This window comes from Saccopteryx bilineata, chromosome 11, assembly GCF_036850765.1.
Source record: "Saccopteryx bilineata isolate mSacBil1 chromosome 11, mSacBil1_pri_phased_curated, whole genome shotgun sequence".
In the NCBI taxonomy this organism is placed as follows: domain Eukaryota; kingdom Metazoa; phylum Chordata; class Mammalia; order Chiroptera; family Emballonuridae; genus Saccopteryx; species Saccopteryx bilineata.
In genome coordinates this window covers 22,385,900-22,399,463 of record NC_089500.1, presented here as the reverse complement: position 1 = coordinate 22,399,463, position 13,564 = coordinate 22,385,900, and the positions used below count along the sequence as shown (strand labels likewise).

Sequence of the window (13,564 nt, the reverse complement as noted above, 5' to 3'; positions counted from 1 at the left end):
CTCGGGCGCCCGCGGGGCCCGCTCCAGCGGCGGCGGCCCCTGCCCCGGACACGCCGCCAGGGTCGGCTGGCGGCGTGGAGCCGGCGCTGCAGTCCCCGCCGCTGCCGCCCGGGGGCGACTCGAAGAGCGCGTCGCGAGCGCCCGCAGGCCCCGCAGGAGGTGGCGGGCCGGAGCCGGGGCCGTTGGCCACGACTGGAGGGGGCTGGCCCGGCGCGGGCGCGGCATCGGCGCTCCCCCCCGCGCCGCCGGGCTCCGCCAGGTCCAGGAAGGCCTGGCGCAGCAGGGCCGGGCTTTCGCCGAGCGCGCAGCCGAGCGCCGACGGCGGCTGCGGCGGGGGCTGCAGGTAGGTGGGCACAGGAAGACCGCCCGGGGTCCGCGGAGGCCAGAACATGCAAAAGGGCGGGTAGAAGGCGTCCTTGCGGCCCGCAGGCCAGAAGAGGCCCGACAGGCCGGCCTTGGGCCCGGCACCCGCGCTGCCCGCGCCCCCCAGGGCCTCGGCTGCGGACCCCGCGTCCTCCTTCTTGTGGCACAAGCCGAAGGCAGCGGCTGCGGCCGGGAAGGTGTAAGGGTGCGGAAAGAGCCCCCCGCAGCCTGGAAACTTCTGCAGCACACCCCCGAATGAGCCCTTGCTGGGCACCGGGATGACGGGGTAGCTGCGCGGGCCTTTGGCGCCGGTCCCCGCGCCCGCGCCCATGCTGGTTACGCAGCCTCCCCCGGCGCCGCCCCCGCCCGTCCCGGCACCGCCCGAGGCCGCGGCCACCGAGAGGCTGGCGGCAGCGGCTGAAAGGCTGGCGGCAGCCACGACGGCCGCCTCCTGCAGCGAGTCGTCCTCGTCGTCGAAGCGCGGCCGCTTGTGGTGAGCGTGCGGCGTTCCGGCCAGCTCGGTCAGGGGCGGCGGCGGCGGCGGCGGGGGCGGCGGCGCCCCCAGCAGGTGCGGGCCCAGCAGCCCCCCGCCTCCAGCCACTGCGGCGGCGGCTGCCACGGCGGCCGCCTTGACCGAGCTGAGCGGGTGGCAGGCGGGGTGCGCGCCGGGCTGAGGCAGCGCGCGCTTGCGGCTGCCGCCGTTGAACATGGCCTTGACGTCCTCCCAGGCGAAGACCAGCTCGTCCTGGGGGCTCTTGTCCGTGAGCTTCAGATGGCGACGCCACGAGTTGAAGTTGGCTGCGTCCGGCTGTGTGTACTTGGCGTCGGGTGTGCGGTGGGAGTGGAAAATGAACTTGTTGGGGGAGAAGTACATGTTGCAGTAGCTGCACTTGATGCACTTGGCGCGGGAGCTGTTGTAGCGCGCGGGGATGAAGCTGCCGCGGCAGCCCCAGGCGCACTCGTGAGATACGTCGAAGGCGAAGTTGTCCGGCAGCTTGGGCGGCCGGTTTTCGCCTAGGAACGACTTGCACAAGCGCTCGGCCTCGCGTTTGGTGATCATGCCGCAGCGGCGCGACGAGATGGGCATGGCCCCGGCGCGCCGCAGGATCTCCAGCTGCACCGGCGTGCACTGCACGCACGTGATGCCCAGCGCCACGCGGCGGTTGTGGATCTCGTTGTAGCTGAAGTTCTTGAGCAGAGTGTTGGAGATCTGCGCCAGGCACAGGCGCTCCTGCCCGTCGATCACCAAGGACACGATGGGGATGCCGTAGAGGATCACCTGGCCCACCTGGTTGGGTTTGAGGTTGGCGTGGCCTGGGCGTGGCTGGCTCAGCGCGTCGGGCTGGAAGGCGCTCGACGGCGATGCCAGCAAGATGTCGTTGGGCCCCGGCAGCGGGCTGGAAGCCATCTCCTCCGCTGCGGAAGCCCGGGCCGAGCCCGCCGGGTCTGTCTTGGAGACTGGAAGGGAAAGGAGAAAGCATTGACAAGAGCTTTTTCAGTCTAAAATATGGGGGTGGGTCGTGTCCCTAACTGAAGAATTATAATAACTTCCTTACTTTGACTAAGACATGATTATCACTGGGCAGTGGGACCAAGTTTCAGACACAAGGAAGTATTCTTTTAATTTTTTTCACTGGTCATCCTTCCAAAATGCAGGGACTTGGAAGGACTCCCCCCCCCCCCCGTTCTAAACATCCAAAGTAAATTAGCTATGTTTTCTTTAAAAGGCAGTCAGTTTCTAGGAAATTCAATACCTTATCTCCGATTTATAGAAGCTGTTAGAATAAATGGCATGCCCGTTAAAAATTAGGAAGTAACGATGACAATTGTCACTAGTACAGATTACAAAAGTTACGGTAAACGGCGCTTGGCCATTGAAACCCAAATTTTAAAAAAGAGACCATTTGCTTGAAAATTGATTTCGGTTAAAAAAATAAACCCAAACCTTTTAAAAAGTGATTTTTGTGGTGTCTGTGGTTTCCTTGGGGGAAATTCGCTACTGGTTAAGATACAGCTCATTAAAGCAAAACAAAATCCTTCCCCTTTCATCTTTGCCATTAGATATTTTCATGCTGTAATTAGATTTTTTTGGAAGGATGGGAAAATGTACACAGCCATGTCTATTATTGCACCAAAACAGGGCGTTGCACTTTCAGTTTTTCAAAAAGCCACTTGGTGAACTGAGTGGCTCTCAGTCCAGATAGGTAGCTTCAAAAGATGAAGCTGTCATCTAGTAGACATTTTAAAACTGTGTTTCTGTCATTTTCATGACGATGAACAAATAAGTACAAACGAGTGTGTTTAGTCCAGAAACTGCAAAGAAACTAACAGGGTTTTTTTTTTGGGGGGGGGGGGTCATTATTGATGAGTTTAAACGGCAAATTTGTGTGTAAAGTGAACCACTTTCTGTGACATTTCTTTTTCGGATCTATAGAGACATCTTCCTGTCTTTAGGGGAGATGTGCTCCACGGTGTAGCTGATCTGTGGAGTAGGTCGTCTGTAGGAGCACTGAAAGCGGAAGCCCTGGGCTGGGCCTGCGGTAAAATTCTTATTCTCTGGGATACCATAATGAGGGAAAATATCCAGCAAATTGAAAATACAGAAAATGCAAGTGAAAGAAACCTTTGTGACAATGCTGCTAAGTCAAAACAAGCAAAGTGGTTCATTCCCAAGGAAAATGGACAGTGACCTTTCTATAGCCACATGTCCTGTGGGGCTGGCGCGCAGTGGGTAAGACTGTTTTGCCCTGGGAAGTCACTGATGCAGTAGCACAGCCATGCGCGGACCAAGTACACTGGAAGTCTGTTACTACAGCGATTTCAGAGGACACGCCATCTTACCCATTCACCCAAATTGTCATGTCCTTGCCCCTCTGAGCCCCTGCGACTTCTATCTCTATGCCTTTGTCCTTCTGCTCTCTGGGTCCTCAGCTCTCATTACTACTTCCCATGGCCTCCAGGAAGGTTGGCCAAACCTCGATGCAATCAAACCAGAAGAGAGCCTGGCTTGTCACTTAGGATGGATCAGAGACACATCCTAGGGCACAGGGGTAAATGGCAGTTCAAGGCACCGCGATACCTGGGCCTGACAACAACCAGCTCTAGCTTGGCCAAATGGTCCTTCAATGCTTGTTTCCTTCCCAAACAATATTTTTATTGTCTTAATAAGACTCCGAGATAACAGGAACACTCGCTTTGGGTCAATGGAGCACGGGCTGGCCTTGGTGAAGAGCTGGTTTTGTGTTACAAATCCGCAGCCTTAGCAGACACAGGACGAGCAGAGCGTCTTCACTTTCACCCAAGCCCTCCCAGAAACCCCTGTCATAGCAGAGACACAAGAGGGTTTCGGATGGGGGTTTTTACAAGAGAGCCAGGGGATAATAGACCATTAAAAGTTAGTTGAACTGAAAAGGAAGCTAGAGAACTTCCTCATCCTACTTACGGGCCAACGAGCCCAACTTAACTCCGGTTCCTAACCCGACAGCCACCGAACCCGCCGCTGCCCCTTTCCTAACCCTGGAATCCCACCGCAGGGATCTCAAATAGTGAACCGCGAGCTGCGTGCCCAGCGAGGGTTCCGGCAATACCTGGGGACCCCTCGGGGTCTTTACGCGCGCTGCTGCTGGCCCATCTTCCGAGGGCACTCGGAAGCGAAGCATCCAAGCGGACCCTCCAATCCAGAGGGCCGGACTCGCGAGGGCTCCGCGTGAAGCTCCCGGTGCTCGCTGGCGCTGAATGGCGCTCGAACCCCGGCCTGGGTAGAACGACAGCCCGAAATGCTGCGGGGCGTCCCCTGGACCACAGAAAGCGTGGGCGCGCGGAAACCCGCGGCAGGCGAGCCCCAGGTGGAGCGCGGTCTGACAGCGCCTTTCTCTGTCTCTGAACTCGTGTCGGACGGAGGGGACGCCACCCAGCGGGCAGGGTGACGTCACCGTCTCCCTGACACTCCACATTAAAGGGCTGGCTTGTTACAGGGAGGGAGGGGGAAAGCGAAAGCGAGAGCGAGTAACATCTAGATCCTTTTTGAGCAGGCACGAAAGCCAATACCTAACCAACCCTCAATTGACAACAACCACTCCAGCCCCGGAGCAAACCGCAGCCGTGGTGCCGGAGCCGCGCATCCGATCTGATCTGGAATGGGAAGCCGAGTAGTCCACATGCGTCCGAGCGACGTGGATCCTGGAGGCCCCAGATTCTAGAAGGGCACCTCTAAATCGACTATCCCTGCCCGTTATTGTTCCCTCAGTTCTCGGAGTCACCCTCCTTCAGGAATAATCCGTCTGGTACACGGTGCAAATCAGCAACCTCACTTGTGTCTCCGAAGAGATAGAAACGACAGTCAGGCAGAGAATAGAATAGCTTCAGTACCTCGTTTGAAACACTGTGAAATAGGTGGAGGGGGCAGGGGCGGGCGCGGGGGCGGGGGAAGAAGTTTCCGCACACGGTGTCCAATCTAAAAACTTGGAAGGAAGCATGGCGGGCTCCTTACTTTCGAATAGAGAGTTGCTTTTTAGGACAAGATACAGACAATCAGTGCAGCACTCTCTATTTTAGAAAGTATACAACCAAGTGAGGACCTCAGTGAGTGCAAGTGTGCATACATCTATCAACTTCGTTCACGTAGTTCTCTAACCCAGGCTGCAACGCCCGTGCAGGCCGGCTCAGCGCTCAGCGCAGGGCATAACGTGAGCCAGGGAAGCACGGAGGCCTCCAATCCTAACCCACCCTTAAGCAAGGTACTCATTCCTCCAGGAAAATAAATTCCTCAGGGAACTTTGTGGAAGCATGCCCTAAGAAAATAACAAAATAAAGACAAGCCGGATGAGAAAGAACCATTCATTCCCCATAGCTTTCCCAAAGGGAGGCACATCCTAGTATATATTGAAGTATCTGTACATTGACTCATAACCGTCAGCTGTTAGGAGTCAAAATGACCCCTAGTTTATCAGGGAATAAGCTTCCTATTTAGAGGACATTTTAAGGATACACACAGTGTGGTGGGATTGCGGGAGCCTTTAAGTTTTCGTTTGAATTTCGATTGCTGCCTGTTGAACCACAGGCTTAGAATTGGGCAGGCACATCATGGAAATGATCAAACAACGTCCCCTAACCTGAAAACCCAGCCAGACTCCATCATAGCCCCACCAACAAACCATCACTAAATAAAAACAAAGTGAAAATGTGAAATCTTAACGCTTCATCAAAAGTCAATAAAACAGAGGTGAGATGATCAAACAGGAAAGAAGGGTATACAGGATTTGCAGCTGTTTTAAGTTAATGTGGCAAAAAAACAAAAACAAAAAAAAAAACAAAAACAAAAACAAAAACAACAAACCAAAACCCAACCCACATAACTGTTCCAGAGCCATGAAAATTGTTGCGTTTGTTTGGACATAAGTTTCAAATGGCAGTGAAATCATTTTTTACCATCTACTAGTAGTGACACAAAATAGTCTTCGTGCTAGGAAGCGGAAGTGAATCAGTGCTCCCTCCCCAGTGTTCTCCTGGCCTCCCATCCAAAACAGATAGAAGACTTAGCTCTATGCCTGCCCACCTCATTTTCCAGACCAGTGTCCTGGTCATTCACACATCTCTTCCTGGGGAGGCAGAGGCCTCGCGCTCTTCTGTGCTGTCAAGGCCAGGCCTGTTTCTTCCCACCCTCCCTGATTCCCCTTTGGGCTCAGGGATCCCACAAAGCGAGGTCCCAGCTTGCTTAATGTTCCTACAGCCCAAGCTTTGAGAAGGAAAGTATGGGGGCAGGGCTGACGTTAAGACCGAACACGGAAAAGTCCTATCATTTCCTAATGTGCCACAGGGCAGTGCCTGGTCGCTGGTGAGGAGGAAGCACCGTGAGGTCCTCACTTTTTATCTCCATGTTCTCGTCCCCCCCCCCCCCCCCAAGGCTTCTCTTTCCCTTCGAGATCCTTACCTTTTTTTTTTTTTAAAAGAGTCTTCAAAAATATCTTTCTTTGAAAAGAGAAACGGAAGCAACCTTTGCCTCCCCTCCAATCCCAGGTGGCCTTGAGGAGTGAATCCACAGCTGGTGGTACCTGGAGCCTTCTGCTTACCTGGTCCTTAAACATTAACATTTAGACACTACTCTGGGGTCTTACTGTCATTCAAACCTGTGGCTTAATTTTAATGCAAAATGTTTCACTGGAAAGAGATATCCGTGATGTTAGATTAAGTACTTTTGCACAAATAATTCTAAGAATAGCGTGGTACTTTATTTCCCCAGGGTCTGGGGTGCCTGTTGGAGCTGTCAGACCGATTGTGTTTTTGGAAGATGAGGCCTTGACTTCTGGAGCTGCGCTACAGAATTACAGCTTTTATATACATATACGTTTTGAATCTGTGAGCAACTTTCTGTTACCCACTGTCTCTTTGACCTTTTGCTTTCTCTTCCGTTTGAATAAGTGTCTTGATAGTCCTCCACAGCCCTTCAATTTTCCCCTCCGGGACCAGAGGCTCCTGATCCTTGTCAGTCCCTGTCCTGGCCCTGGAGACCCTGGCAGGCTCAGGGAGGAGCCGGCGGTGGCGGAGGCCGCGGGTCCCGGCCGAGTTAATCAATGCTTTCCTATTCGAGCTGACATGCATTTTACACATCGGGACTCCTCAGCCGGCTAATTGATTCAAATTGTTTTATTGGTTAAACTGGTGTCACCCGTTTGCATGATCTATCACCGCACGGAGGAGAGCATTTCCACTCTCATCTCCGTTCCGGGCGGCTGCGGTTCACCCAGGCCAGGGACAGGTAAGGGAACCCAGATACCGGACCCAAAGGAAAACCACAAACCGAGCTGGCCGCCTCGGAACTGGAGAGGCGACGCCTCGCTGCAGGAGCACGCGGCCGGCGTGGCAGCGTGGATGGAGGTTTCCAGCTGCAGCTTTTAACAATTGGTTGAAGCGAACCCACACGTGGCCGGGCGTCCGTCACTTTGGAAGCAGTCTGTTTCCCAGCTGGGGCGGCAGACCCTGCGGGTTCCAGCCCACGGCCAAAGCAAAGGGAGGAGCTGTCCGTGGTGCCGTAGCGAGTACGTACTTCGCTCCTGCTGCGTACACGGCTCCCCCGGAAGAAACCTCCCAGACTGGAACCATCAGAGTCCTAGGTTGGGCTCCTGTTCCCACCATGACCTTGTAGACTTAAAATTCAGGCAAGAGCGACACAGAAAAACATCCCTTACTTCTGTCCCACCAGCCCTTTCTTCAAATACTGAGCCTCTTCCCACCTTCACTCCTGTTTTTCATTGACCCCAAATGAAGATCAAGTCCTTAGTATAAATTTACTACAGTCAGAAACACAAGATATTCTCTCTCCACCCACTCCCAGTCTGGGTATTGGAGAATCCACGACAGTCTCAGATCAAAGAAACATCCTCTATCCCTCCCACTCATCCCCTCTTACCTTAGTCTCAGGCGTAGGCAGAAATATTACTGCTTCTATGTCCCTGACAGAGGTGTCCCTGACATTGGTATTTTTGCATTAGGTAGGGCAAGAAATGGTTTCCCTGTTAGTTCCAACTCTGCCAAAGGAGACCTGCATGGCCCAGAAAGAAACTGGAATGTTGGCAGAACTAGCAGGGACTGAAGAGTATGTCAGAAAGTATAGGAGATTCAGCCCAATGAAAGTGGGTACACATTTATCCTCAATCATTTACTGAATGTAGGAACTTGCTTTGATAATTAACCTCCCAAGCCCCATTTCTTCATCTGCAAAATGAGGCGACTGATACATATAGTCTTGTGAGAATTAAATAAGATAGCATCTATCAAGCCCTTGGCACACAGTAGGCATTTAATACATGATAGCTTTAAAATAACCTTCCACAGAGAGTGGAGAGAAGAGTGAGGTCTATACCCTTACAAGATAAATTAGATAAAAATAGCTCCAGAATAAATGACATCAAAGGCATTTTAGCTTTGTGGTGAGCAGAGAGGAAAACACATTCTTGGGAGGAACCTTAGCCCTTTTCATTACAACTGTATCCTGCACCAGCTGGGCTAGTGTGTATTTTGTATACAGGTAGCTAGAACCTCAGCTAGTGTTTGCTTAGTTCATTTTAAATAAGTCAATAATAAAAATAGCAATTATAATGGTCATAATGATAATGATTGCTGTTAGCCCTTAGTTTTCCCTTTCAACTCCAAAGAGCTTTCTGCAGCCTGGCAAGCCCAGCTCAGACTCCCTAGCTTTTCCTCCAGTGCTCTAGCTGAAGTTACATGAAGAAAACCAAGGATCAAGTGCAAATCAATGACTTACCTATGGTGGAAGTCATAGAAAAAGTGAGAAAGGCCTCTGAGTATTCTGAAGGTGGTTCTTAATTTTTAAGCCTTCTCTAAAATATTGTCTATTACAAAGGCCCCCTCTTCTCTGGGTCAGAAAAATACAAACCAAAAGTCTAAACCAGAATTGGGGAAGGAAAAAGAAAATGAACATCATTTGCAGGATCTGTATTTTTGCCCTAGTGGTCCCTTGAGTTCCTCATCCACCAATGACTATGGGAACCAGTGAGAATCCTTCTCACCTTTCAAACAACTTTGTAAAAAATAAAGATGGTGGGAGAAAGACTGAAGACTTAATAACCCTTAATCGAAGGAAACCAACTTCACAAGAAAACTTGCCCTTGGGTAAGTAGCAAAGAAGACAGTTACCCCATCAATTCACAGAGGCCAGGAACTAATGGTAACATTTGCTATTATTTTTTTTTATAATAAAGGATTCACATTTCTTCACAAGTCCTCACAAACTTGTAAACACAGCAAGGCACACACACATGCACATAGCTTACATAGAGCAATAAAATCAAGAATGGAACAAGAACTTGGTGTGCTTGGTGGTCACTTAGCAAATATTGATTAACCAAGATAAAATCTAAAAGCACACAAAATGCGTGAGGACACACATAAACCCATGGATACAGGCTCCCTGAACACACCTGTGAATGTGCATTGAAGAGGGATACTGGTACAAGGAATAGCCCACTAGGCTCTCTCCCTTCCCTCTCTTCTCTTTTCTCTCTTTCTGTGCTTGCATACACATATGCACCCGTTCGAGGCCCTCCCCCACCTCCTCCCCATATTGGGAAGGAGGGGGGTGTCTTTTGAAATGGAGGTGGTCCCAGCTGGAAAACCCCAGAGCTCATTTAGATCACATCACTTCAGGCTTTTGTCTCTGCTCCTGAATAACCTAGGCCACTACAATAAAAGGATAGGAATCTACATGGAGTTTTCATTGGCAAAGATGCATCTCAAAGATGCTGCTACAATAATGAGTAACGAGGCACGGTGCTTGCCTTTTGATTGCCACTCCTAAAGAAGGAAGAGGAGTAAAAGGGAGAAAAGGAGAGGGAGAAAGTAAAGCAAGAAATAGAGATTGTGGGAGAGAATACCAAGGCAAGTATTTGAGTGGATTTACGCAAAAGAGCCTTTAATCGTATGAAGACTCCAACCACCACCAAGAATAAGAAATATGGTATGGGATACTACTCAGCCATAAGAAATGATGACATCGGATCATTTACAACAACATGGATGGACCTTGATAACATTATACTGAGCGGAATAAGTAAATCAGAAAAAACTAAGAATTATATGATTCCATACATAGCTGGGACATAAAAATGAGACTCAGAGACCTGTACAAGAGTGTGGGAGTTACGGGGTAGGGGGGAGGAGAGGGAGGGGGTTGGGGGAGGGGAGGGGCACAAAGAAAACCAGTTAGAAGGTGACAGAAGACAATTGGACTTTGGATGATGGGAATGCAAAAACAAAAACAAACAAACAAAAAAACAACAAAAAAAAAGAGAAAAAAAGAAATGTGGTTTGGGGCTCTTTTATTTTAAATAACTGGGTCTTTTGTTTTAGGGAACTAATTTAAGAAGCAACTGAGGCTGAGGATTCAGAAAAGCTGTGGGACAAGACCTTTTAAAGCTTGGGAGGAAAGGCAGAGGAGTGGGAGTAGGAGACAAGGGTGTAGATTGTATGTTGACATGTCACAAGAGAGAAAATGACATAGATATAATTTAACATCTCCCCAGATGACACTGGTGGAAGAAATGGGGAAATGAAGGATTTTTTTTTCTTTCCTGGTTTTATTTTCCCTCCCATCCTTTCCTTATTTAAAAATTTTCTACTTTGCCATCAAGCTTGATCCTATTAGCTAATAGACTGTTAAGCTATCATGTGCTCTCTGGCTGCCCAATAAGCAACATGCCTTCAACTTTCCTCCTGCCTACAATTGTTAACTCAATGGTAGCAAAAGATATTAGCAAAATAAACCTTAGAGAAGAGGAGGAGTCATTAATTTTTTTCTTGAAAAATAACAACCAGTGAATATTCAGAAGAATTTTCTATTTTTTTTGTATCTAAAAGCATTTTTTTAATAAAAAAGACTTTCTTCCATGGGATTGGGAGAGGGGGTCAAAATGAAAACATAACCAGATCAAAGGCAATACCAATCCCAAACTTTTTCAAGACGCATTATGATATCATCGACAAACTCTTAATGTTGGCAAATAATTAAATTTTCCATCTTTTAGAACTGTGTAACCTTGGGTGTCTTAGAAACAAATTGTACAAACAAACCGCAGAGATGAGCACTGAGGGTTTCAGAAGAGATATAATGAACCAACTTTAATTACTAACTTGAAATTAAAAATGTAATATACAGATTTAAATTTATTTTCACCTAAATTGTGTATAAAATTATATGGCTTTTGCAGGCTAAGAAGTGCTTTGTAACCAGCCATGCTACTAAAAAGTCTGAAGTAGTTTCCAAAACCGAGTTCCCAGCCTCACACAGTAATAATGATACATTTATCATTACTGATGACCACCTACTGGGTAATTATTGCTTTGTTACTACTATTACAATCAAGAGATTTCTTTATTTACTGTTAACATTCACTTAAAACTGAATGTTAATGACTGTTCTGAATTCACCAAAGAGAGTTTTCTGTTATATTTCAGAAGTACTTATGTTCTGGTTCAGAAATGGGAAACCATATTATAACAGAGTGGAAGGCTGGGTGAGGACTTGGCTCTCCTCCTCTCTTGAGCATAAAAATGGCATTCTGAGGAAATCTGGAGCAATAATTTCCAGTTCAGAGTTGCAAAAGGTTAACATAATGCAACCACTTGACTTGTGCTAATTATGTAAGTATTTTATTACAGGAGATTCATTCATTATTGATACTTGTTTGCAGTAACTTCCTGCTTGGGGAGTTATATTTTATATGAGAAGTAAACAACTCATGACTCCAGGGCTACCCCCCCCCCACCCCCAGATCTGATTTCCTCCCATCCCTTTGTCTAGTTTCACAATCCTCCTTGGTTGTTATGTATCTATTGAGGCAGAAAGAGGATTCCCTAAAACCATATTCTCTCTCCAGTTCTTTTCTCCACTCAGAACTTCCCAGTTCTTTTCAGAGAGTTTTGGGGTGAGGATAAGGTGGGCAAGAAAACGACACTGGCTTTAGTGTTTTATATTCCATAAAGAGAAAAGAAAATTTTCATTAAAATCCAGGATACCTGAGGCTTGGTCACCAACTTTCTTCTTTGGGAGCCACTCTCAGCTCCCAGCCCAGAAAAGCCAGGCTAGCCTTTGGTGTATCCAGAGGCCAGGAGCTTGGTCATTAGGCAACGGGTGTGGTAGAAACTGTTAACCAATGGCAAAGCTCAGAAAGAGACTCTCATTTAAGTCAGAACCCAACCTCACAGCCAGTGGTGGTTGGCGAGGTTTCCAATATCTTCCTCCCAGGGCCTGTGCCAAGTTGCACCAGAAAAAAAAACAACATATGTTTGCTTGTGGGATGGCCTCAACGAGCTCCTGAGAAGGATTGTGCTGGCTGCTTGGCTGAGGGACCCTGGGAAGTTTCACTACAAAAACACGCACTGGTCATCTAAGGCTGGCTGTCTTGTGAGAGACCAGGATCTCTTAGAAGGGCCAAAAGGCCCTGGCATAGACCTCCAACCCAGGAGCAAGGTTTTCCTCTTGGGTATTCTTTCACATTCTGAGACCCGCCTAAGAGTCTCAACTCAGAGCTGGGATGGACACAAGATGCCAGGGGTCTGCATGCTGGAGACTCTTAGGGAAGTCAGGAATTGGAGATGGTGGAGGGGCTGTGGAAGAGCATGGAGCAGTACGTGTGTGTGTGTGTGTGTGTGTGTGTGTGTGTGTGTGTATTTGTAAATACCCGGTTCTTTTAAAGTTTTGGTGTGGGCAGATGGCAAAGAATCAGCTGGAAACTGGAGCGTCAATACTTCAGACTAGTTTCAAAGAATGAAATGGCATGATCTGGGATAAGGGGATGGCTTTGGGGAGGTGGCTATAAATTAGTTGGGGTTGAGCAACACTTGCCACAGGGCTGGGCAGAACTGACAGAGCTCAAAGCACAGATTCTTCCCGGGTCTCTATTGTCTAGCTTAGAACTTCTGCACTTTGGACAAGGGTGGGGGGATAATGGATGACTAGAGGATGACTAGAAGTTGGGAGGGCTCTGGGGAGGTGAATCCTGGGTGGACGGGGAGGGGATGGGAAAAGTGCCGAGACTGGGTCCTGAGTGGGCGTGCTGTTTCAGGCCAGCACAACTCCCATCCCACTGGGCGTCCCTGCTTTTACCCCACACCTGGCTGGAACCGCTCTTCATGATCTATGGAGGAATGCCATTCCCAGCAAGGCTTTCTTAATGGTCCTTTAACAAACTCTTCGATCTCTCTTTGGCTGCCTTGACTCTTGCCCTCCTCCTCTCTCTTTCTTTCTCTACTGCCTCCATCAGTTATTTATGACCAGCGTTAATTATTCACGAAAAGAGAAAACTCCAGCTTTGGGAACTTTTCTAGGGGCAGTTGGGGGCTTCTGCCTTTTCTGCCTGCAGGTGGGTTTGGTTTGGGCGACTTTCTGGGACTCTATTTGGCTGGATCCTGATTTGAAGTGGGGAAGGGGAGCCCAATACTTGGGCTGGGGATTGAGCGGGGTGGGGGGTCGTGTGTGTGTGTGTGTGTGTGTGTGTGTGTGTGTGTGTGATTCTTCGCCCTAGTCAGATCTTGCTTCTGCAAGCCAGGTTTAAACTTTTGGGACCTGGAAGTTACCAGGCACGCTCGCGGGAGTCGCTGTTCGGGTTTGGAGGTGCTGAAACCACGGCGTGGGCTCTCCAGCCGCGGGCTGCTGGACGTGGAAGCGAAGTTGTGGTCGCAGTCCCAG

The 13,564-nt window shown here is 49.4% G+C and overlaps 1 protein-coding gene across 1 annotated transcript in view; it reads right to left on the bottom strand.

The window, feature by feature from the left end:
- The window catches only part of SKOR2 (SKI family transcriptional corepressor 2), a 35,170-nt gene extending 33,399 nt beyond the window's left edge, over positions 1–1,771 (bottom strand). Inside the window, exon 1 of the mRNA XM_066247308.1 lies at positions 1–1,771. This exon is cut by the window's left edge and continues 815 nt beyond it. Within this exon, the coding sequence (XP_066103405.1) occupies positions 1–1,771 (1,771 nt within the window).
- Positions 1,772–13,564: the final 11,793 nt, after the last annotated feature.